Source organism: Sarcophilus harrisii, chromosome 2, assembly GCF_902635505.1.
Source record: "Sarcophilus harrisii chromosome 2, mSarHar1.11, whole genome shotgun sequence".
Classification (NCBI taxonomy): domain Eukaryota; kingdom Metazoa; phylum Chordata; class Mammalia; order Dasyuromorphia; family Dasyuridae; genus Sarcophilus; species Sarcophilus harrisii.
This window is the reverse complement of record NC_045427.1, coordinates 24,016,048-24,043,206: the sequence shown is the minus strand read 5'-3', so window position 1 is coordinate 24,043,206 and position 27,159 is coordinate 24,016,048. Positions and strand designations below refer to the sequence as shown.

The 27,159-nt window shown below is 35.2% G+C and overlaps 1 protein-coding gene across 2 annotated transcripts in view; it reads right to left on the bottom strand.

Moving 5' to 3' along the window:
* The window catches only part of CTNNA2 (catenin alpha 2), a 1,447,481-nt gene that overhangs the window by 974,038 nt on the left and 446,284 nt on the right, over window positions 1-27,159 (bottom strand). For both annotated transcript variants that reach the window (XM_031957116.1, XM_031957117.1), the window contains exon 4: window positions 14,385-14,551. In XM_031957116.1, coding sequence (XP_031812976.1) covers window positions 14,385-14,551 — 167 coding nt within the window. The remainder of the gene's footprint in view (window positions 1-14,384; window positions 14,552-27,159) is intronic.

The following is a 27,159-nucleotide window of genomic DNA, read 5'->3' as shown; positions in this document are numbered from 1 at the left end:
AAAGAGAAAAATCACATGGTCATTGAGGATGTAGATTAAAGAGTGTTTCATTGAATCCCGTAATAATCTGGGCTTTAATCTGGAAGAGAGAGATCACTGGAGGAAGGCAGATTTAAAGAAACTAATTGGGGTGAAAAATAATACCTACATGCACAGAAACGAAGCTAGATATTGATATTGAGAAAAGATGGTAAACCAGTGGGAAGAATCTGAATTAAACTGGATGTTGGTAAAAGCATAACTGCTTGAAGGAAAAATAAGGGCAAGGCAAGAAACTATATCAGCCAAACCAATCTATGATGAGTAGATTTATTTTTTAATTTAATAATATTGTTCCAATTATATGTAAAAATAATATTCAAGACTAGATTTAGAATGGATTTCCATGGGCCTTTAGAATCATTAATTTTATGGTTTTTCAGGATTTATTTTGCTTTATCTTCCTTTAGAGCAATTTCATAAAAATTATTCTTATATTCTTTTTTTTTTTCTTTTTGCTGAGGCAATTGGGGTTAAGTGATTTGCCCAGAATCACACAGCTAGGAAGTGTTAAGTGTCTGAGGTCACATTTGAACTCAGGTCCTCCTGACTTCAGAGCTGGTGCTCTATCCACTGCTCTACCTAGCTGCCCCTATTGCTTACATTCTTATAGTCAGTAAAAATATTCAAGAGCACACTATGTGCTAGGCACTATCAAATATATATGGAAATAACTGTAATATGTGGGGAGTAATTGAGGAGGAGAGAAAAACTATAGTTCAAAAAAGAAGGAAGAAGAGTGATCTGGATGCCAGTGAAAAACAGGTATTAGAATTTTGAATGGGTGATAGATCCAGATTGAACCTCAAAAGAAAACAGGATGATGAATGATGGCAAGAGACTCCCAAGGAGCAGAGATTACTCCAAATATACCCCATTCTTTGCCAGCAAGAATGGGAAAGTGAGAACAAATGCTAAAAAGGGTAGCCAGGGAGACAAAGTCATCAGGAAAGAATCAGATCTCAGTAAGACTCACAAAATGAAAAAAATGAAAAAGGAAAAGTTTTAACAGGAAAGCAGGGTTTTTTGCTTATAGAACAAATAGTACAGATAACGCAGTGGAAAAGGTGCGTAGTTTTAGGGCATGATATTGGAAGCACCGAGTTGAGGAGGTTAGGAATCAAAGTAATCAGTGGGGATCAAGAAAATCATTTGTAAAAAGCATTGAGAGATTCAAGATCACTAGGATGGAGTGACTGGTAGGAACTTGTTATTGATTGCCAAATGAGTTCACGAGGGGCTTGAACATCTCTGGGGATTTGATTTAGGATGGTATCATCTCTAGGTATTAGGAAGCTCAGGCTAGTGGTGGGAAATAGTTGACATTTATTTCTCTCCTTTTCTTTAGGCTGGCCAGATCAAGAGCCAGGTGGAGGAAGCAGGAAGTAATGGTGTCTCTCTGTCCTATCTATATAGGAAAGGTTCCCTTGCAATTGGACAACGTTCAGCTCAGAAGACCAGCTTATGATAGATGGGGACTAGAACAGTGTCTCTGATCCCTCTCTGGAAGAAAAAGGGCAGATAAGGAATGGCATCTCTGATCTCCCTCTGGCAGAGGATGAAAGACTTGCTCCTACTTTGCTCCTACTTGCTCCTAACCTCCTCAACTCGATGCTTCCAATTTCATGCCCTAAAACTTCGTACCTTTTCCACTGTGTTAGCTGTACTATTTGTTCTATAAGCAAAAAATTCTGCTTTCGTGTTAAAACTTTTCCTTTTTCCTTTTTTTCATTTTATGATTCTTACCGAGATCTAATTCTTTCCTGATGACTTTGTCTCCCTGGCTACCCTTTTTAGTATTTGTTCTCACGCTCCCCTTCTTGCTGGCAAAGAATGGGGTATATTTGGCATAATCTCTGCTCCTTGGGATTCTCTTGCCATCACTCATCATCCTGTTTTCTTTTGAGGTTCAATCCGGATCTATCACCCATTCAAAATTCTAGTACCTGTTTTTCACTGAGATCCAGATCACTGCTCTTCCTTCTTTTTTGAATTATAGTTTTTCTCTCTCCTCAATTACTACAAGAACTAAAAGGAAATAAGTGCCTAGTCAACTGCCCTTGATAGTGACAAGGGAACACAACAAAACACAGGACCCTCATCTGGGTTCATTCATCCTAAAAGGCAAGCCTAAGGAGATTGAGATGACATCAGTAAACAGTTCTCTTCCTGCTCAGAGTTGCCTCCCATGCATTCTATGCTACGATGCCCCTGTAGAGTTTATTAAAGCCATTTCCTAAACTGAAAAGGGATTTTATAACCTTAAAAAGAAAATAGAAGAAAGCAGCAATATCTATTTCTACCCAATTCATGAAGACAATACATAGTTTTCTATAGGGTCAATACTAGTGAGAGGGAGTCTTGTACTGTTAATAGGCTCATGATGGTTATTTCAGTATTAATTCTCTCTTTGGGAAATAACAATTGGCTTCAAGGAAAACAAAAATAATTATTTCTCAAAGGCCCATAATAATGCCTATTTTTATATAACAACGTGTTCTACCGCTTGTTAATGAGAACCAATTTCAGGACTTTGTTTCATTGTGATGCTCATAACTTACTGTTCTCATTAGTTTTCACTAAAGAAACCAGATGCTAGCTTTGCATTTTGTTTGGTTTATTCAACCCCTTTTTGAAAAGAATATTTAGAATGATTTTCTATTTATTTAAAATATAATCTTGGAAATCTCAGGCCTGGAGGGAACCCCTAGTCTAGTCCAATCCTTTGCTACAAAAGAAAACTGAGAACTAAGAGGATGCAGGACTTCCTCCCCAAAGTCCCATAGCTAGAATCTGTTAGACTGAGTTACCTAAGATACAATTGAGTACTTTGCCATAATACCCATAATCCTCCTTTGTTACAGGAATTTCAGAGACTTTTTAGGAATATTGAAAAAAGACAGCTCTGTAGAGATTTTTTTTGGAGAGAGAGAGAGCTATTATTTCTTAATAATAAGGTTGCACAAAATGCACTGTTGTCATATTACTCAAAAGTGGATAGTATGGTCACTCTTCTGTTCTGTTGGGGATATTTGTGTGTTGAATGCTGCTGAGGTAACTGGGTGGTATATTAGCCAGAGTTCTGGACTTGGAAGTGCAGGAAGACAAGATCTAGAATCCTGCTTTATGTACTTATTAATTATATTAGCTGAGTGATCCTGGACAAGTCATCTAACCTATTTCAGTTTTGGGTTTCTCTGTAAAATGGGAATAATCATAGTTCCTATCTCACAGAGTGATGGGAAGGATCAAGTGAGACAACATGGGTAAAGCCTTTTCCAAATCTGAAAGTATGATATAAATGGGAGATAAGACGCTCAGAACTTTATCATGTGTTATGTTTGTTTTTCTCCTTATTTCTTCCATTTTGGACTTGTAAAGTTAATTTTTTTAATCTAAGAAGTTTTTTCCTATACATTTAATTTCATTAGAGTCTGTTGTTTTAAATACTGGATTTCTTAACCATATGAATTATTCTCTCTTCCTGTTCTCCTTATTCCCTCCAACCTCACACATATACAGATTGCTTCTCTCTACAGATATGAAAACCTTCTACATGACTTTCTGCAAGTTAGTCATAAAAATATTGGACATCACAGAACAAGAATATTCCAATAAAAAGCCACTTTCCAAATTCATACTTTTTTGGCATATTTGCCTTTGAGTTTATGTAATTATATTATCATGTAGCCTCCCTCTCCACACTCTTCATGCTTTACTGAATTTCTATCAGTCAAAATACTAAGTCAAGAAAAAGATATCAGGTGTCTAGATTGATATGTTCTGGAAGAAGCCATGTGGGCTTTCATCGATCACCTTTCAATTTTGTAAGAACTAGGAAAAGTAGAACTTTAAAAATTAATTGCAGCGTAGTCCGTGGAGTAAAAGTCAATTTTAGTGAATTTTATTTTATGGACTCTACCATCTTCATTTTTGTTTTCAAATGAGATATTTATCAATCTCCAGTTCTTTGCCATCTCTTTTATTCTCTGAGATTATCTGACATTGGTTAAAAAGCCATTTGTATACTCCCAGCCAAGGATGCCTTCATATGGTGATTTGTGGGTGGTATACTAAATTATGAGTCACATGCTGTCTCAAACATTTATTCCCTATGTGACCTTGAACAAGTGACTTAAATTTCTCATCTTAGAGCATATTTGGAACTATAAAAATTTTTCAAAGCTTAATGCAACCTTGGAGTTACTATAGCTTTAACAAGAAAAGCTTGATCTCAGATTAAAGACCTGATATGAAACTTTGGAAATCATGATGAACAATGTACAAAGAAAAGACCAGGATCTTAGACAATAGATCTGGTACAAAGCTAATTATAAGCTAGAAAAATGGATAATTTCAGGGTCTGCTTCTTCTCCCAAGAAGTTGGAACTTTTCGACTGAGCTTGTGTGCATTGTACAAGTTCAATCCAGTGCCTTCAGACTGAAAATTAAGGACAGGCAATAGAGGTAAAGGTAAACTCTTCTACTTCGGTTTAATAATACAGTTAGGTATCTATTTGTCAGAGTTTTATTGAACCACAAGCTCAATATGGCATCCAACAAACAAGAAACATGTCTTGGAAATTTATCCTCCATTAAGAGATAATGAGATGCCAGGAAAAAGGAACTGATAGTCCTCCTGTACTTTGTCCTAATTAGGCCACATCTATTGCATTCAATTCTGGGAACCCTATTTAGGAAAGTTATTGATAAAGTCAAGTGTGTCCAAATGTAGGCAACCACATTATAAAGAATTTATCTCCCTTTCGAATGCAGATGAATCCAAGGTTTGGGAAAGGGTTAGTGTGGAGAGGAGAAGACTTGGGGGATTACAGCTATGTTCAAGTACTTGAAAGACTGCAATGTGGAAGAGGAAGAATAAACTTGTTCTGCTGGTTTACAAAAGCTTAAGAGGGAAAAACTACATGAAGCACAGCAGCTGAATGTTGGGGAGGGGAATAAAACCAATTAGACGGGTAGGTCATGCAGTAGATAGAGCATCAACTCTGGAGTCAGAAGGACTTGAGTTCAAATCAAGTCTCAGACATTTGACATAGAGGTTGTGTGATCCTGGACAAGTCACTTGACCTAATTGCCTCAATTCCCTCCCTCCCCCCCAAAAAAAAATAAATTACAGCTATCAGAAAATGGGATGGCCAACTTAAAAAGGAGGTAATAGTTTGTTTTTCACTGGAGTTTGTTAAGTACCAATTTGATGATTTCCTGTGAAGGTAATGTTGATGTGAGTACTGATTCTTAGGAGTCAGTTGCTGTACATGGCCATTAAAACCCATTCTCATCTAAAATTTTGTGATTTGAATATGTTATTTCCAAAAGTGAAACAAGCAGAATATGAAGGGTTTGGGAAATGAGCCCAATTTATTTTCCCCTTAAACCAAGCTACTTCTCATAAGACATATAACTTCACATTCTTTTTTATTTTGTTTCGATTTCTTGTTTTGAAGCAATTGGGGTTAAGTGACTTGCCCAGGGTCACACAGGTAGGAAGTGTTAAGTGTCTGAGGCCAGATTTGAACTCAAATCCTCCTGACTCAGGTCTGGCACTCTATCTACTATACACTACAGATGCTGTTCACATTCTTTTTTCCCCCTGTATCTTTCTCTATTACAAATATCTTTCCCCTTGTTAAAGAAAAAAAAAAAGAATGCCTCTGAAGCATTTCAGATTTCATTATGTAATCACATATGAAAGTTGGTGAAAATGTACATCCAAAAAGATAATGCATGTAAAACATGATAATGCATATAAAACTTTACAAACCTTAAAGCAAATAATAATTATGATGATAAATATAATTCTTATATTTTGATAATAATAAATATATTATTTTTTATAATAAGATAATCTATGTAATAAGAAAATATTTATGTAAAATACTAACTTTAAATCCAATAATAATGATGATGATGATGATAAATTATTATTATTACATTTCCTAGTTGCCTCCCTAGGTTTCAGTGCTGTTTGTCAATATATTCCTAATAGCTTTAACTGACCTCATCATAAACTTGTCGTATATTTCAGGAACTTCAATACAGATTTGATTAGTTTGTGTTTCATAGGAATAATAATAATAATAATGAATAAAAGATGATGAAGAGGAGGAGGAAGATGAAAATGATGATGAGGATGACTTAAACTCTCTGAAATGTGAACTAGCCAAATACTTGAGGATAGTTCAGTTCCAGAAAAATCCTTTGAGTTTATGATGAGGTTGGCTAAATTTATTAGCGTTTCAGGGGTATACTGACAAACAGCAATGGAAACCTAGAAAGGCAGCTAGGTGATTTCGTAGATAGATCTTTGGACATGGAATCAAGATAAGTTTGACTTCAAAACCAGCCTCAGATATTTGCTAGTTATTCATTTAATGTCCCTGCACCTCACTTTCCCCATTTATAGGATGAAGATAATAATAATATCTACTTCTCTGAATTGTTGGGAGTATCAAATTGGATAATATGTGTAAAGTTCTTTGCTGTCCTCAAAGTGCTATATAAATGTTAAGTTATAATTATTAGTGAACTCATTCATAGTAATTACTTGGTCAGAGAATTTGGGGGAAGGTTGAATAGGAGTTTGGCCATGAGGTTAGCCAGGACTTAATGATTTTGTCAATTGTGTGAAACACTGATTTCCTTGCCATAAACTGAGTTACTAAATGGACATTTCTTAAAGAATACATCATGTCCTATTACACCTACCAATAAGATCAAACATTGGGTTAAAATAGGGCCAAATAAGACCAATAAGACCAAAAAAAAAAAAAAAAAGAAAAAAAGAAAAAGGATGATGTGAATAAAAGTCTGGCTTGGGTCCCATTAATTACCTGGGCAGTTTTTAAGTTTGATTTAACATATGACCTTGAAGACAAGGTTGGGATCCCTACAAAAGGTGAGCACCCCTCAGTCTTCTCCAAAGAAGCCCATCCAGCAGCAATAATTCCATTTCTAACGCACAGAAGCATGGAGGATGCAGTATTGCCGATGGCACTTTAGCTTCTGTGGAAATCGGCACTGCTATTGTCACAGATGTCTAGTCCCTTAGAGCCTCAGGAAGATCCTTTTGAGATCGACAAGCAGTGTGAAAAAAGAGCTGCAGAGATGTTTCCTTCAGCATATGGAGCATCGAACAAACACCACCAGCCTTATGAAACAGCCTTCCAAAAACGTGTGAGAAATGGGATCGTGGTAAATATTATGGCATTTCACATCACTCAGTGTTGGCAGTCTGCTGGCCAACATTCACAGGAATCTCCCATCACATATCATTAATGTGTACCACTAAAAGAGCATGGAAGAGTGGTTAGAACACCAGCCCTGAAGTCAGGAGGACCTGAGTTCAAATCTGGCCTCAGACACTTAACATTTCCTGGCTCTGTGACCCTGGGCACTTAACCCCACTTGCCTCAGAGGAAAAAAAAAAACAAACAAGGGAGATTATTGGAACTTAGAAAGGTGACAAAAGTATAATGTAATGTCTGACAGCTGTATTGGGCTTGGGATTTGACAAGAAGAGTCATGAAATAGGGAAATACTAAACATATCATCTCTTTGTCTCTCTCCATCTTAGCTTCCTTATCATTTGTTTATTCATTTATTCACTCATTCATTAATTCTTTCAGCATTTCACTTATTAAACACCATGCAAGCATCTGAGAAGAAAAAGCTGTATTCAGCCCAGGCTCTTCCCTGAAGCAGTTTCTAGCACAGAACATGTGGTAGGGCACAAGATATAGAATTAGAAAGCCTGAATCCCTGTACTCCCCTCCGACACTTAGTGGCTACATGACCCTGTTCTTGTCCCTTAATTACTTTCTGGCTCAGTGGTATCCTTCTAAGGTCTTTTCCTTATGATCTTATAATTCTATGAAAATTTAATGAGGGTCAAAGATAGGCCAATAATTGTGATGTCTGGAATAAGTGAAAGGTAAAGACCTTTTGTAAATACGTGAGATAAAGAGGTAGAGGCCATGTTTGCTTAGGGTGAGAAGGCTTCATGGAAGACATGCTATCTGAGTCAGGTCATAAAGGAAGCAAAGGATTTTGGGAGTCCACTATGAGGATGGAAAGGAATTCACTTCAAATAAAGGGGGATGATGTGAGAAGGAACAGAGCAGGATGGGAATAGAAACCAAACAGCAATCTTATCCAGTTAAATGGAAACTAGATGAGGGGAAATAACATGAAACAGATTAGAAAGATAAATTGGGGACAAGAGTATAAGGGACAAAAATATTTGCAGTCTGAGTTAGATCAGTAAGATAGTATGGAAGCAAGACTGCAGAGGATTTTAAAAGCCTGAATCAGGAGAAAAACAATGATAATACCCAATCACTTTTCAGAGTCACTTTAAAGATCTCATTATGCAGTTCTAAGCAAATGTGATATCCCTGTTCTATTGTTATTTTGCAAAACAGACATGAAGCATTTGCATTCTCTACTTCAATGGGTTGTTATGTAGAAAACACTCAGGGAAAATCAAAGATCTCTAGGTGCAGTAGTTATTACTATTCCTTACCTGTTCAGCAAAATGTCCCTGTTTTTTACTTGGGAGAGTGTGAAGGGAACCTCTAAAAAAAAGAGTAGGGTTCTTGAGCTAATTTCTGAACACTTAACCCAGTCTAGCACAGACTTTACATGTCAATGCTTAAAACATGTTTTGGACCAAATGAAATGAGAACAGCATCATTTATAGGATAAATCATATGCATATTTACTATGGAATTCATAGGTACCAATATGACTAAAATTAACAATTTAATCTGATTACATTAATTCAGAGCCATCAGAATGTAAAAAGATCTGGGGTCCGGGCTACTAATTGAAATGCAGAATTGCTCATAGTGTCTGAAGTATGAGACATCAACAAAACGGCTTTAGAAAGTCAACTGACTGTGATACACATCAGGTGGCCAACATGTAAATGATCACACTGGAAATTTGACAATACAAGATGATTACAATTCTACATCTGGGAAAGTATTTGACATGTAAATCGCTACTGTAGTATTTTACTGGAGGGCACTATTTGGTATTTGCCTTGTAAAACTGATTCTTCTTTGTGAGTAACATTTATTGTTTAGCATCCTCTATGGGTTTTCTACATAGGACAAAAAATAAAAAAACAAATCCCTTAACGGTTTGGATATATATAGTTATTTTGTATTTAATTTATACTTTAACATATTTAACATGTATTGGTCAACCTGCCATCTGGGGGAGGGGATGGGGGGAAGGAGGGGGAAAATTGGAACAAAAGGTTTGGCAATTGTCAATGCTGTAAAATTACCCATACATATAACTTGTAAAGAAAAAGCTATTTAAAAAAAAAAATCCCTTCAACGCTCATTAAATCCATCCCTCAAATTTATTAACTCATATGACATCTCCCCCTAAAAAAAATCATGGGATTTGGACAGTTATTGACAAAAAGTAGTTTGAAAACCCACTTTTGGGGGCTAAGGAATATAAAGCTCATAGCACAAAATGATATCTTTCAAATGGAATTTGAAAAAAGCTCAGGAATATACTCAAGAACAAGTGAATAACATGTGACATTTTGATGATCCTTTACAAATCCTAAAAAAAAAAACACATGTATGGGTTGATTAAATTAGGAAATGTGGGGTTTTTTTTGTTTGTTTGTTTGTTTGTTTTTAAGAAAAAGCCATTAGCAATGCTACATTTTGAGACCACTAGCTACTATCAGTGATTGGCTGTGAAATATATAAATAGACTTTGGCTTAGATGCTGGGATTTATTAGAGTGTCTCAAGAATTTCCCCCTCAAAGGAAAGTTTAACATTTTTATTAATGTCTTGAAAGCATAAATGTCACACTTATCAAAATTCCAGATGGTATTATATTGGGAATTGAAGTGTCAAGAGCCAACCATATTGGATGCTAAAGTTAGAATCCAAAATTATTTAGAACCTTGGAATAAAAGACACAAGACTAAAATTACATATAATTGGGCTTAAAAGTTCATCAGTATAAGACAAGGGAATTTATATAGGCAATATACATTATTCAATTTTTTTGGAAACAAAAATCTTAAAATTGTAGAAAATGTATTATGAACCAACCATGAGAGAGAAGAGTTTAAAACATGAATTTAATTTTAGGCATTTAATAATAATAATAACCAACTAGCACTTATATAGGACTTACTATGTGCTAGGCACTGGATGAAGCACTTGAATCTCACAACAATCTTGTAAGATAGGTGCTATTATTATCTACATTATACAGATGGGGAAACTGAGGCAAAGAAAAGTTAAATGACGTGCCCAATATCACCCAGCCTGTAAATATCTGAGGATACAATTTGACTCAGGTCTTCCAAAGTCCAAATCTAGCACCAACTAGCGCCCCAGGGAGAGGAATAATTCATTCCCTCTGTCATCATCAGGACAGAAGGGGAGTGCTTTACTTGATATTGAGCACTAACTTTTAGGAAGGGCATTCATAAGTTGAAGTATCTAGGGAAGAAAGATCAGTATGGTGAAGAGCTACATCAGGACCTATTAAAGAAACTCAGAGTGCCTAGTTTGAGAGAATTAGGGGAGAAATGACAATCACTGACACATGGTGAGGGATTTGAAGGCTTACATAAAAGAAGAAGATTTGTTTCACTTGTCTACAAAGGGCATAATTAGTAGCAAGGGGATGTTGCTGCAAGGCAGATTTTGTAAAAAAAAAAAAAAAATACCAATTATAATTTGACAAAAATGGGATGGGCCGCTTCATTAGGTCCTACTTTACCGTATATTTTAATTAAAAGACTACATTCATGCTTGTTGGAAATGTTTAAATGTGTTCTAGGTGGCCTTTGAGAGACTATGATTTTGTACACTAGTTACATGGAGGAAATAATACATAGTTTTCTTGGTTTTTCAGCTGGAAGGAACTTTGAAGGTCAGATCTAGTCCAACTCTCTCATTTACGAATAAATGAAAGGATGGATAAATGGGATGGATAAATGGGTGGACAATTTAGGGAACAAAGTCCTCAAAATGATTTGCAGAAAATTCTGCATTCAGCAGAAAAGCTGTAATTTGAACCCAAGTCTTCTGGCATAGACATTTATTAGCCCAACTATACAGAATCTTAAAGGCAGGAATGTCTCATTTGGTAAAATGATGATGAGTTCATGACATTTTATAGAATACAGGAAACATTTTGCTTTGTCTACATATAGTCAACTGATTTTTAAAAAGATGCATAGAGTTATATTTATGGAAAAATTATCATCACAATAAAATTGATCATTTTTTATTTTCAGCTGTATTCTTCATATAATTATAAATGTTTAACCTCTTTTACAGTTAGCAATAAAGTATGTAACTAAAATGTTTGGTTCTTAATTTAGGAAAAAACTCAAATAAGATGATACACTGATTTCTATCCAAAAAAAATGTGAATTTTTTTCCTCCATCCAAGATAAATCAAATATAAACAAAGAATAAGGTGGGAAAAGTGAAATAAAAATATAAGATATATAGAGAAAAGGGTAATAGGAAAAGAGGAAATGAAAACATAGTAAGAAATTATGTTCATATAATATATTTGTTTTGTTTAGGATGGATCCCTCCAATTCTCCAAAAGAGAAATGATGTGTGTGTCTATGTGTGTTTGTGTATATGTGTGTGTGTATTATATACACACACATATATACATATATGTGTGTATGTTTGTGTATATATATATATATATATATATATATATATGTATATATGTCTGTAAGTATGTATGTATGTATATCCCATAGGCAAGTGCAATGTCATTACACTATTTCTTTTCCCAAAGTTCCAACGTGGATCTCTACAGCCACATGTAGTTCCGGACATCGGTCACTAGATGGCTCCCCTCTACCACAGCTCCGTTACTCCGGCTCAGCATCCGACCTCAGGAAGGTACTGGCTAACCCATGCTGCTACTTGATTACAGACTTGACAGCCTGACAGAGCTGCTTAGGGATGGCGGAGCTGGCCTTTCTGTACATTTGCAATAAGTACCCTCCGCTCTCCCGAGCTTTTGCAATTGGGAAGATAATACAATTGACTCAACGTACCCCAGACAGGACTGTTCTGATTGGTCCCAAGTCCAGAAGCTGAGTGATGTAGTAATCTCTATGCTCAGCGTTCTAGGGATAAGTTAAAGGGCAGCCTCCGTATTGGGGCAGGGAGCACAAGAGACAATGGACTTTTATTCAGCTTCCTTCTTCACCCCATGACTGATCTAACACACACACACACACACACACACACACAAACCCACTGACAAGAAGCTTCCAATCTTAGCTGAGTCAGACAGAAGTAATTCCATTAATATCATTAATATCCAATTGCAAATGCCTGCCCATCCTCCCCACTGATGGGTAAAGGGAGAAAGGAGCAATGAGCACAGGTGAGGAGACCAGGAGGGGAGTAGGAGAATAACCCTTACTTACATTGTCCATGTCAGGGTTAAGTGGGCAAACAAAGAGAATGGTGTTAGAAGTCTGGCTCCCCCAAAACAAGGGCACTGAACTCTGGTGAAGTGGAGGGCCATTAGGGAGTGACCACCTTCCTCACTGCATTCTGATTCTCTGAGCCCACAATAAAGATCATTTCTGCCATCAGAGGACCTAGAATCCTGCTTGACTTTCTTGACCGATGAAGACTTTAGTCAGCTATATGTTCCTGGGCGGGGGCGGGGGGGAAGCTCCAAAAGGAAAGAAATAACAAATCCATGATAAAGTTGGTGATGTTTTGTTTTCAATATCTGCAACTATACTTTGATGTGTTCCAAGAACTCCTGAGTGGAAACTCCCTGCATCAAGGCAGATCATTTCATTTATCTCGTTAAATTGGAAAAAGAGGAGCAGGCTGGACAGTGAGAAGAATCACCTAAATCTAGGGAACTAAAATATGTCAGAAAGCAAGATTTAAATTCAGCTTTTCCTGCCTCAAAAAGCTGGTGTTCTACCCACAATGGCAATCTATCCACGATGGTATTCTGTCGCTCTAATCTAGTAATATGATGGATCACAAACTCTTTTGCATTGATTGGAAGGCAGATGAGTTGGAATCAAGAAGACCCAGATTTGGTTCTCACTAGAGAAACTATGTTTATTCCTACTCTGACTAGTGGGGCAACCCTAGGCCATCTCCCAATACCCTTTAGCGATACAAAATCTAAGTGCCTCTGAGCATCATTGGTAGGCTCCAATGGACAAAAAACACATGACATGCTTTTCAAGCCTTAAAGACCTATCTAAATGTGATCTATAACTCATCATGTAAATCTCCCATCCCCACAGAACTCAGAGATGGCCCATGAAAACATACCCCTTCATCACTGAGTCTAAAAATACTTAGGTTAAAGGAAGTTCTCTTTTCTGCCAGCACTAACTCAAACTGATGGTCAAAGTGCAGCTTCTCATTGAAGATTCACTATGATGTGAAGAGAAGCAAGTCTTCTCCAACTTGGTACTCAAGAGTTGCCTGGAATACTATTAGATGACAACTCATTCATAATCACGGTGAGATGTGACCCCATATCTTTCTAACTCTGATGGTATCTCTCCCCATTATGTCAATCTGCCTTTCTCTCTAATAACCCTCTGATTTTCCAGTAAGAACAAAAAAAAGCCGTTTCAAAGGATTTGTTGAAAGTTTCAGAACATAGATTTCAATCTGGGTCCTTGAGCTGTAAATTGGGATGCCTATGATCTGAAATCTCTGCTTTCAGGACTTTTTGAAAGTGTCCCTAAAATGTGGGCTGGGAAATTGAAGAATAATTGAGGCAAACTATCTTCAGGAAGAACTCCAGTCCTAGGAAATTTTTCAATTTATAAGTTTGCCTACAGAAAAAAAGGGACTGGCTTCTCTCATTTCTGCCTGTCCTACCTCAATCTTGACCCATAATACTTAATTCTAATCAATACTGAGCCTAGCTACAACATGATTGGGCTAGTACCAGTTCAAGGAGCTAATTTTGAGTCTGAATTTAGGAATGAAATGCATGAAGACTCCGGTCCCTCTTCTTCTCTGTTAAATGTAAGTGAAAAATGTGTAGGTGCAATCCTGGATGCCAAAGGGAAGACTGAGCTGTGTTTCCTTGAGAATGAAAGTGGTTTTCTTTTGTTATCGTGTATTTAACAAACAAACAAAAAGCTGAAAAGTTAATAATGCCATGTTTGGGGAAATTACAAAACCAATGGGACAAATCATATGATAACCAGGTGCATCCCTGGAGGCAGTCATTGTATGTTTAATTGCCCTTATATGGCTTAAAACTGTTCCCCACACAAGAGAGATTTTCCAAAGTCATACGCACGATTTTCAAGTGAGATAAAAGTCTCATGACATCGGCCATGTCAGCTAAAATGAGCAAGCGAGTAACGGCTGAGAGCAAAGCACGGGCAGCTCGCACCATGGTGCCGCGTTTCACCGATGAACATGGGTCATCAGCAAATTCTGAAGAAGCAATTCTCATGGTTTCACCTGCAAAACAAAAGAGAAAACAAGGATTCATCCAGACCTGAAAATGCTGACATATCCTAAAATTGTGATGCTCATGATAACAACAGTAATAACAATTATTATTCCAAAGATCAATAAAGAATATATCGTTTCTAATAGGACAATGTTTATGATCTTCCTGGAACCTCAACCTTTATAAGATCTCTTTAAAGACCTAATTCTCATTCTATATATACCTAAACAAATTCTGTTTATAGTTCCCATTAACCACTGGTTAGGGATTTCTTAGACTGAATTCATTCATCAAAGGTACTACTTGTCTGATTACATAACTAAAAAAAACTCCTAGAAGAGAGAGCCATAGAACCATAATATTTGAATAAGGTATCGGATGTCAGGAGCCATCTAAGTCCAAGCCATATGCAAAAGGAATTATCTACAATGTATCTTATAAGTGGTTATCAAATCAATGCTTGTAGACTACAGGGAAGGAACTCATTGCCTCTTGAGACAGCTCACTGCCCTCTAGGACAGCTTGAAATATTAGAAAATGATAACTGACATCAAGTTTAACTCAGTCTTTTTGTAACTTCTACCCTTTACTCATGGGACCAACCATTGACTCTCTGGGAACAAAAAATTCTAATCCTTTATCCACTTGACAGCTTCTCTAATAATGGAAGACAGTTAACATGTCTACAGATTTTTTTTTCTTCTCTAGGTTAAAACACTTTTTTTTAATAGACAATATTTTATGACATAAACCCAAAGTCCTCAACATTTTGCTTATTTTCCTCTGGGAATCATGACTTATATGAACTGATGCTGGGTAAAGTGAGTAGAACCAGGAGAACATTATACACAGTAATAGCAAAATTATGTAATGTTAAATTAGATTTAGCTCTTCTCAGCAATACATTGATCCAAGACAATTCTAATAGACTTGGGATGGAAAATGCCAATCACATCTAGAGAGAGAACTATGGAACTGAATGTGAATCGAAGCATACTATTTTCAACTTTTTGTTCATTTGTTTACTTTTTCTTTCTTGTGTTTTTTCCCTTTTGGTCTGATTTTTCTAGCACAATATAACAAATATGGAAATATGATTAAAAGGATTATACGTGTATAACCTATATCAGATTGCTTGCTCTCTTGCGGGAGGAGAAGGAGAGAAGGAAAAAAAAAATGAAACAAAAAATCTTACAAAAATGAATGTTGAAAACTATCTTTACATATATTGTAAAATAAAATACTATTGAGAAAAAATAAAGTTCTTTTTAAACTGTGGTATCAAGAACTAAACAAAAACAGGACCTGTGAGGATTGAATAGGGTAGACTATCCCTTCCCTATTACTGGAAGTTATAATTATCAATATACTCCAAGTTTTCTTTAGCTTTTTGGCTACTGCATCAAACCACTGATTCATAATAAGATTGCCACCTATTACAACAAAAACAAATACACAACAATTTTCAGAACACCTGCTATACAGCTATGCCTCTTCTGTCTTGTTCTAGTAGAGCTCTCTTTTAGTACCGAAGTAACAGATTCAGCCCAATGCTTTAGTCTGTCAAGATTGTACAGATTTGATGAACATTTCATTCATGCCATTATTCATGTGATTGATAAAAAAGCACATTGTCAAGTATAGCTCCTTAGGGCACTCTGCTGGAGACCTCCCATCACTGTGACTGTGTAATTAACAGCCTGAAGGCCATTGTCAAATTAGGGATGATAAGATCCTGTTGTCTTACTGTCTACTACAAGGATGTATAGTAAATGATAGATCAATAAATAAACATAATACACATGAAAGAACTAAAATTTGTCAACTTTATGTTAACCAAAATGTTAATTTGTGTTTTTCTAATTCAAAATATGGGCTTCAGGCAACCAATTCTATTGAGCTCATCACAATATTTCTAATAAACATCTTTCCATCTTCTGTAACAGAACAGTATGAGATATTTGAACAAAATTCTAGTTAAAATTTTGGTCAACTAACCCCTCAGGGATCCCTTCATTTCTAGGTTAGTAATCATATTAACTAAAATGTTAATTTGTATTTTTCTAATTCAAAATATGGCCTTTAGGCAACCAATTCTATTGAGCTCATCATAATATTTCTAGTAAACGTCTCTCCATCTTCTGTAACAGAACAGTATGAGATATCTGAACAAAATCTTAGTTAAAATTTTGATCAACTAACCCCTAAGGTATCCCTTCATTCCTAGGTTAGTAATCATGTCAAAATAAAAAAGGAACTTAGTCTGCCATGATCTGGTCTTGGTGATGCTCTGTTGTAATTTGGCAATCATTTCTTCTTTTTTCACATTCATCAACCATCTCTTTGCTGATCTAGAACTTTGATATTCTAGAAGTTTCTCAGGAATTGAGAAATAAATCTTACTACATTATTGCTTGTGCTCTTCGTTACTATGTGCCTTCTTTATCTGGGTATTTAATGTGTCATTGAATCATCCCATTTAAACAAGAATATTGGGATCCACATAAAGAGAAATGAAGGAACCTTCCTATTCCAGTTCACAATGTAATAAATTATAGGGCCAAGAGTTGAACTAAATGTTGCTGATGTCAACTCCAGAGTTTTCTCATTACATTATGATGTTACTGATGCAATAGAAACAGATAGTGCATTAAGATTATTTTTCCATCAATGTGGATGAGTACTCATTTTCTGTTATTGCCTTTATCTCTGTCTTTACCTCTCTCAGTGTCTGTGCCTTTCTTTGTCATCCTGTCATTCTTAAATCTCTTTCTGTCTCAGCATCTCTATCGACTTCTTCCTTTCTTCCTTCCTTCTTTCTTTCTTTCTCTCTCTTTTTCTCTTTTTTCTCCTCTCCTTTTCTCTGTTGCCTCTCTTCTCTCTCATCTCTCTCTCTCTTTCTCTCTCTCTCTCTCTGTCTCTCTCTTTCTCTCTCTCTCTCTTTCTCTCTCTCTCTCTTTCTCTCTCTCTCTCTCTCTCTCTCTCTCTCTCTCACACACACACACACACACACACACACACACTCCATTTTGACTAATGAATTTTACTTTTTTGTAGATTGGCATGGTGATGGTGATAGGGAAAAATTAATGATGCCATTGTGAACAGTGGAGTAAACAAAGTGATGGAGAAAGAAGCAGATGAAATACAAGGTACTGACTTTATCAAGACTGTATTCTATACAAAAGAAATTAACTAGACAAATCTATTTATTCACATTTTCTTGTTAGTTAAGGGTGAAAAAGCTTCAAATGATATAAAGATTGAATATACATCAATCCCAAATAAGCTACCGCTTTAAAAAAAATGAAAGTAAATTAATATCTTTTGTTGGATAATTTATAGGTTTCAAATGCAATTTTTTTATCATCACATGGCTCATTTTATTGTATATTCCTAAGGAAAAGTTTTGACATTTTGCAGTGCATCTGGAAGCAATGAAACAATTTTAGTGTGTGCTTAAAAGAAAACACTCATCCTCATGATGATGCTATTTTAGATCCAGGAAATGTGTCGATGTATATGAAATATATTACACTGTTGGATTCAAAAGGAAGCTGCCATCTACAATGGCCACATTAGACTTGCAGATTGGCTCAGTCTTTATGCTCAACACAAACAACCTCAAGTTTTACAGCCCATGCGAAACTTAAACATTCATTACTGTACTGTCAAAAAGGCACATTGTCAAGATTTATCTGGTCCTAAAGGACCAGATAAACTTTAAAGGGAAGGCAGGTAACTTGGAAATATATATTTAAGCTAGCAGCAGTCCCATGCATCAGATCAATTTAGAAGATATTCAAATAAAACCTTCCACAGAAAAGCAATAAACCAACTCCCACTAATAGCCTAACATACAGATATACTCTCTGTCTCTGTACATATCTTTCTGTCTCTGTCTCTGTGTGTGTCTTTTTGTGTGTCTATCTCTATCTCTCTGTCCCTCTGTCTGTCTCTCTGTGTGTCTTTCTCTGTGTGTCAGTCTTTTTTTTTTTTTTTTTTTTTTTTTTTTTTTTTTTGTCTTTATCTCTCTGTCTCATGAAGTAAGGTTGGGGGAGGGGGTAATTATAATTTCCTGAAGCATTCCATTTAATGTTTCAAAGATAGTCCTAATTTTTAAGGAAGATCTTGAATACATTAAACCAAAGCCTGTTTGTTTGTTTTGAGCTTTCCATTAATTGATCATTTTCTGTCTTATGGAAAAAAAAACTGTGTTGGAGTCAGAATATATCTAATCTCTTTAATTTGATAACTCTGAAGGTCATCATATTTCTTATAAATATTGTCCTTTGTAGACTAAATATCTTCAGTTCCTTCAAGTAATCCTCATACAGTTTGATTTCTAGTCCCAATTTAACGTCAAGAAATAATAGAAATACCTTGAGATTAGGAACTGCTTCATTTCTACATTTGTTTCTCCAGTGCCCAGTCTACAGTAGGTACCTGATTTTTAAAAATGTCTATTGATTGAAGAGATTTCAACAGCACATTCTCTATGCCATCAGTTAAATTACAGAAAAACTTCTTGAAGAGCCATCATTTAAAAAACTCTCTCCAAGTTGGCATTGACTTATTAATGACTACTCTGTGTCCTATTAGTCAATGTACTCCAAAACCACCTGACTGCACTATCATACAACCCATAAATCTCCACTTTAGCTAAATGCACAACATAAGAATTTTCCAAATACTTTGCAGAAACCTAAACCTTATAATCTGAAGCTTTTCTTTAATTTAATTGTCTAGTTTGTCAAAAAAAAGGAAATTAGATGAGTCTAGCATGAGCGATTCTTGAAAAAGTTATACTTATTTTTTTTGTGTGAGCCCTGTTTCTCTCTTGTGTATACAAACCACCCACTTGAATTTTATCAGGAATAGAATTTAAGCTCACTGATTTTAGTTTGTAGAAGTCATTGTTTTCTTCCCCCTGAAAACTAAGATGTATGCCTCTTGCTAATTTTACATAGACTCTCCTATGTAAAAATTTTAATACTCATCCAAACTTTTAATACTCATCAAAAGTGGCCTGGAAATCAAATCACCCACATCTTTTATAACTCAAGGATTTTATTGTTAGGAATCATAACTTGAATTTTTTTTTTGCATGCACCTCGATGCTATCTGATTAGCTCTGCACTTTTCTTGGGCTTCCACAAAATACTAATAATTTTTAAATTGATCCTTCCCAATTAAAAAAATCATTTTAAGAAAAAAAGGCAAAATAAGGCTTTAAGTAGGTTAGCTTTCTTGTGATTGCTCATTATCACCAGAACATTCATATCTGGTTAAAAAAATGTACATATAGATAAAAACATAGAGACATAGATAGATAGTGATAGAGATGATAGACATATATATGTATATCTATAAGTAGATACAGAATATATATATGAATGTAGATATAGAATTGTGTAAATATATATCTTCTTGGATCAACATTTTATCCTTTAATATGATGAACCCTAGTTCTTTCCACTTTTCTTACCGTCATTCTTAATTTATTACTTTTGAAAAAAAATGATTAAATTGCTATTTATTTTTTAAATTAATTCTTATGTGTTTATTTTTCTTCCATCTTCTATTCTTTTACAAGAATATTATTACTGCTAAATTTATGTTATTCCTACTTTTCAATAAGCTGTGTAGGTACTTTTAAAAACCTGTCCCATATGTCAATGTAAACCAAAGATTATTTTGGAAAAAATAGCAAAAAATATGCACAAAAATAGCACAAAATGGTTTATAACAATAACCAATCAGAAGAGAAAACATTGATGTGAATTTTAGGTTTAGGATATTCTTCTCTTCCCTAGTCTACTATAGAGGAGCAGTCAGATGCTACTATAAATGATTGGAACTCTGGATATGTGTTGAGTTGTTAAACAAGATTAATAAGAGGATAATTTAGACTTAAAAGAACAACACTAACTGTGGTGAAAGATCAAATGTAATAACCTATGCAAAGCACTCTTCAAACATAAAAGTTGCATATTTATATTAACTATTATATTCGGATTCTGAACATTTCTTTTTAAAATTTATTTGTTTTTAATATACATTGCTTTACAGATCATGTTTAGACATTTTTTCTAATTGTTCCCCTTGAATTGATTGCTTTTCCCTCCTCAATTTCAATTCTTGGTGTCTCTGGCTTCCTGGGGTCTTAGCTAAAACCCCATCTTCAATGATTCCCCCTCTTAATTCTAGGAGTATTTATTAAGGATATTCAATATAATAATTATATAACTTGTTATAACTGTACAAATTTATTCTGCTTTAAACAGAGAACTCTTTGAGATCTTAGAAGCTTTTGTATTTCTTTGTGTTCACAACCCTGTGTCTGGAATATAAAAGGTGCTTAATAAATGGTTATCGATATGATATATTACTAATAACAAATAATTCTATCCATAATTTTTAGTTTGTATAATTCATTCTTTTTTTCCTGAAAACTAAGATATATACTTTTGGTAATTTTATATAAACTCTCATATTTTCACATCATAACACAGGAGAGAGAACTTCATTATAATCCACTAATGATGAAATTACAACTTTTCATTTTTGAGGGAAAATTTGCATTGAATACCCTTGATTTCAAAAAGAGACCAGCATTCCCCTCCCCGCCTCCAAAAAACTTAATATAGCAAAAAAGCAAGCTAATCAAATCCTACTGCCCCAAGGAATAGAAGACTGATGCAGACCTAATGAAGCAGGAGAGCATACATTTCACTGGGAGCCATTCCCCTGCCCTCCTTCCCCCCCAAAAAAAATGCTCACATTAACAAAAACATGACCATGGAAATGAAAATACATGCTAGAAATCAGTGATTACCTTAAGATATACAAGAAAATTTTTTGATTTAATTACATTTAAAAATCTATATATTCTATATATAGAGATAGAAAATGGATTCTACAAGACAGTGTTTCAAAACCAATAAAACTTCAAATTGACCAAGACTTTAATGGTTCTTGAGTTCTTATAGGCTTGAATATGAGCAATAAAAAAGAGAACCACATTTTAAAGCAAACATTCAATATTATATCATTCAAAAAGCATTTAAGTGCTTATTATATTAGCTATTTTCTATGAGACATTCAAAGCTATGAATCACTTTTTTATTTTGTTAATTTTTTATTATAGCTTTTTTTTTTACAAGATATATGCATAGGTAATTTTTCAGCATTGATAGTTGCAAAACCTTTTGTTCCAACTTTTTCCCTCTTTCCCCCCACCCCTTCCCCAAGATGACAGGTTGACGAATGTATGTTAAATATGTTAAAGTGTAAGTTAAATACAATGTAAGTATACATGTCCAAACAGTTATTTTGCTGTACAAAAAGAGTTGGACTTTGAAATAGTTTACAATTAGCCTGTGAAGAAAATCAAAAATGCAGGCAGAAAAAAATAAATAGATTGGGAATTCTATGTAGTGATTCATAGTCATCTCCCAGAGTTCTTTCCCTGGGTGTAGCTGGTTCAGTTCATTACTGCTCCATTGGAAATGATTTGGTTGATCTCATTGCTGAGGATGGCCAGGTCCATCAGAATTGATCATCATATAGTATTGTTGTTGAAGTATATAATGATCTCCTAGTCCTGCTCATTTCATTGTGAATCACTTTTAAAAAAAATAAACATATATTATCTGCAAATACATATATATATAGGATGAAAACAGAGAAAAAAGAAAAGACAAAATGAACTTGTTTTGTCTGTATATGCTTTCCCCTTCAAACAATATCTGCCAGGGAATTGGTCATTTACATGAACATATTTTGAAACCTAGCAAAAGGAGATCATACACAAGGGATAAGAAGGCTCATTAAAAGGGGAAGCTCAAATCCAAATCCCCACCACACCACCACACCATCACAGGAAGCAATTTTATTTACAACCTAGCAAGTAAAAGAATATAGTTGGGGTGTTTCAAGTACACATATGAGTTTTCAGCCAATACTACTTTCTATTGCTATAGATATGGTAATGTATCTGATCCAAAGAGCTAACAATATAAGAAAGTGAACACATGTGTTTTCAAAACTAGCCAGCTTTTCTACTGGGATTCGAACAGAGATTTCTATTCTTTTTGCTTCCTTTCATTCTTAATAGGGATTTTCAGGAAGAGACCAACCTTTCTTCTCCTCCCAAAAACTAATATGGCAAAAAAGCAAGTTAATCTAATTCTACTACCCCAAGGGATAGAAGGCTGAAGCAGACCGAATGAAGCAGAAGAGTATCCATTTCAGTGGACACCAATTTTCGCCTAAATCCCATATAAAAGAGATAAAATTCTCACATTAACAAAAACATGGCCATGAAAATGTAAATTTATTCTGGACGTCTTCTTCCCTGATCAAACAAGAAGTAGACATACTATTATCAGAAATTATACTGAAAGAATGACATATTTAGCCGACTTAGATACTTAATATTCTGGAGCCAGGCCTGGTATCTGAAACCTGTTATTTAAAGAGTAATTAATAATGTAGTAAAAAAGGAAAGATGAGACAGCTGGGTGGCTCAATGGATAGAGTAACTGAGGTCAAAAAGACCTGAGTTCAGATCCAGCTTTGGATACTTACTAGATGCAGACTATTATTTTATTAGATGATTAAAGGGGGAGAGGGGGAACTTCTGTTTGTTTTAATCCACTAGAGAGTGACAAATCTCTCCAGTGCCACTGCCAAGAAAACACTATGGAGAACATTGACATGTGCTAATCAAACACAATTGAACAATCAAGTAACAGTGAAATGAAAGGAAAGAGATGGTGAAAGACTCCTTGTTTTTTAAGCAAAAGAAACAGAGAAGATAACCAGAAGGAAGGGATGGCAAAAGGAAAGGACCAAAACCATGGGAAGAATGAAGTACAGAAAAAAAGCAGAAGAAAAGAAATGCCCTGGTTAGCTATCTAAATTCTAAATCTATCTATATCTGCCTATATACTAAATCCCATACATTGAACTTAATTCCAACCCAGTAATTCAAACTTAGATATTTCAGAAAGTTCAATTATCAGGTAGTTCACCATTACTTATGATGTGGTATTAGTTTTTCCTTGTAGAGTTAGGGCTTCATGGGATATTAGAAACTTACATTTAACAGATGATGAAACAGAGGCTCTGAGAAGGGAATTAACTTGTCTAAGACACTGTGGATGTTGTGAATGAATGAATGGATGATTAAAAGTTTACTCTGATTCAGGAACTAATATATACCAATTAGATCAAGATTTAGTGGAGAAAATGAGGGAAAAAAACAAAGTGGCATGGGAGAATTAAGAAAGGAGGAATGTTTTGTTCTGATTTTTCTCTCCCAACATGATTCATGAAGCAATGGGTATTTTAAAAAATGAAATAAAATAAATAAAAAAGGAGGAATGAGGGCAGTTAGATTGCACCAGCCCTGAAGTTAGGAGGACCTGGGTTCAATTCAGTATCAAACACTTAAGACTTACTAGCTGTGTGACCCTGGGCAAATGACATAAACCCAGTTGCCTTATTAAAAAAAGGAAGAATGACTTGTAAGAGAAAATAGGTGGGGAGGCTTCAAGGAAAAGATAGCCACTAGACCAGGCCTTGAAGAGAAACTTCAGAAACAATATTATGGAGAGAGTAGGTTCCTGTCATGGGATTTGCCCATGCAAAGACCAAGAAAAGACAGGACAAAATGAGGTGCTTGCAAATTCTCCATTTGGATAGAAATTCTACATTTGGAGTATGTAGAGTTGAGTGGCATAGAATCAGATAATCTGGAGCCAGAATTTGAGATCCCTCAACTCTAGGCTAACATGCTTTTAATTGTCTTTGTCAGATTATGAGGAATCATTAAAAAAAACTTTGAGTAAAGTAATGTCATATCTAAATCAGAGCCTCAGGAATATTTCTCTGACAGTGAGTGATGTGAAGCATGAATTAATGACAAAAGAGTAGAGTCAGAAGAATATTCTCCCAAACCAAATGGGAAATTATGATATCTAAATTTTCTCTTCCCAATATCTCTCCAAGGATAGGGAGAAACAGGTCTGCAGGGTTTGGTGGTGAAGGGAGACAAGGCAGACTATTTTTAATTTTGTCTCATTTTAAATTCTCACAAGTAAGCTCTACTCTTCTCATTAGCTTTTCAGAGACACTTTGATATTAAATAGGTTCTCTTCCCTATGGTAAAGTTCCTGGGAGCAAAAAATCGATCTGCTTAAGTTGAAGGTAAGAAGCCATATCAGAAGAAAGGATCAAGATTGCCTGAGGTGTCGTGGCTGGCTGCCCTGCTGCTAAATGCCACGTTCATCCATGTTCAAAGTAATCATATTATGTTCTGTCAGCAGTGGAGATAGAACCCTCATTTGGGAGAAATAAACACTGTCACAAAACTTTTTAAAGGCCAATTCAATAGTTGACAGTTGTCATTTTCAAAGCAGTTAATCATTATGATTAATATTTGGAATCTATAAAGGCAGGGAAAATGGCTGAGCGCCACTTACAGTCGTGATTATCTAATTCTCAAAGCATGCTTACAAAAGTATTCATTCTCATTTCAGCCAGAAAAATCACTGAATTTGAGAGCTATATAAAACAGACCAATTCTATAGCCAGACACCTTCATTTTGCAGATGAGAAAACCAAAGTCTGGAATAGCAATATGACATATCTATGGTCATACTGCTTGAGCGTGACAGAGTCAAACCAAAATAATGGTCTTTTGATTCTCAATTTAGTGATGTCTCTACTATGAGAAGGGCAATTAGGTAGAGCGATAAAGCACTGGACTTGGAGTCAAGATTTATCTTCCTGAGTTCAAATTCAGTCTCACACCCTTACTAGCCACATGACCCTGGATAAGTCACTTAACTCTGTTTACTTCAGTTCTTTCAACTATACAGTGAGCTGGAGATGGAAATGGCCAGCTATTTCAGTATCTTTTTTTAACAGAAAACCAATTTTAATGAAATACAGGAATCAAAATATTAAAGATCACACACACCAAATTAATTCACACTTTAATGAACAAAAATAAGAAATGAAAATGCTATAGTTTATATTAAATATGTATGTACATTATATATATACACATATATCACATATATATGCTATTTAATCAACATGGGAATGCCTTCTAAAAATTGAGAGCACAATATATGTATGACTAACTTTCAGTATCTTTTACAAGAAAATCCTCAAATGGGGTCAAGAAGTATAGGAGTAACTTTTGTGGATTAAGCACTGATCTTGGAGTCAGGAAAACCTATTTTTATGAATTCAAATCTGGCATCAGACACTAATTTATGACCCTAGATAAGTTACTTAAACCTGGGTTCAAATGAACTAGAGAAGGAAAAAACACACTAATTCAGTATCTTTACCAAGGAAACCCTACAATGGGGCCATAAAGTGAGAAACAATTAACAATGATAACATTCAAGGCACAGAGAAAAGGCCACATTTATAAAAATGCAAATAGAATTAATTCAGTCTGTCAAGGAAACTTGGTTTTATCTGTGTGGACACAAGAACCTGGTGATCCTTAGGAACTGAGGTTACAGGACAAAGTAAATCTAAAAGAACAGACAAACTCCCATTGATGAGTTTCTTCAAACTTTGCTTAGGCAACATCAACACGTCTCTGCTTCAATTCTCTTTTGCTTGGAAAGGATACCCAGATTAGACTGTATAACCCATTGTATAAATTTTGTATTATATTTTTAAAGAGTGCATAAACATTGCATAAATGATGTGAGGATTTCACATTTGGTGAGGTCATGAAATACATTTCAAGCTCCTGTAAACCATGCTAGCAGAGTGGAAGGAGAAGTAAATCTGGCTTGAAAGTCAGATTTGCCTACTGATACTTGTATAACAATGAACAACATAGTAAGTTAAACTGTGCTCACTTGAGTTGTGAGACTAAAATAAAATAATATATGTAAATTGCTTCTTTACTACAGAGCACTAAAACTGGGCCTATTTTTAATCTCAGCTTCTGTTTCAGACCATGTCAATTCCACATAGAAGCTGACACAGGCCCAAGAATCAAATTAAACTCTAAGATGTGTCAAGCGATGAGGTCCATAGATCCAAAAAGCCTCTGAAATAGCCCTCCCTAGAACAATGACTGCATAGAACATTATGGCTTGTCGATTCTATCTTCCAGCTATTGTTGGGTTTATTCTGGCAAGAGAGAGTCCTAAAAACTTTTTTCAGAAATAATAAATAACTCAGTAGAGATGTGAGAAGTAAAATTGCAAGGTTTTGTTTGCACAGTTGAAAAGCTTCAGAATCTCACAGCCTCCCTCTCCATTGCCATAGTTAAAGAATAAGATGTAAGCTTTAGAGGCAGTACATCCTGGCTGAACAGAATTAAAGAATGCCTTAAGTCAACAAAAGTCACTGCAGATGCTGGTTGAGTGCAAATGACCCAGGTTTATGCCCCAGGCAAACAAAATTTTTAATTGAGCATGCTTAATAAGCCTCATGCATATAAGCCAACATATCCAGCATAAAATTAGTACCTCATTAACAGAACATATGATGATGTGGCAAGGGGGAAAAGGGAACATGGAAACACATCAAGGACACTCTATAATAGGAGCATCATGAAATAATAGATTTT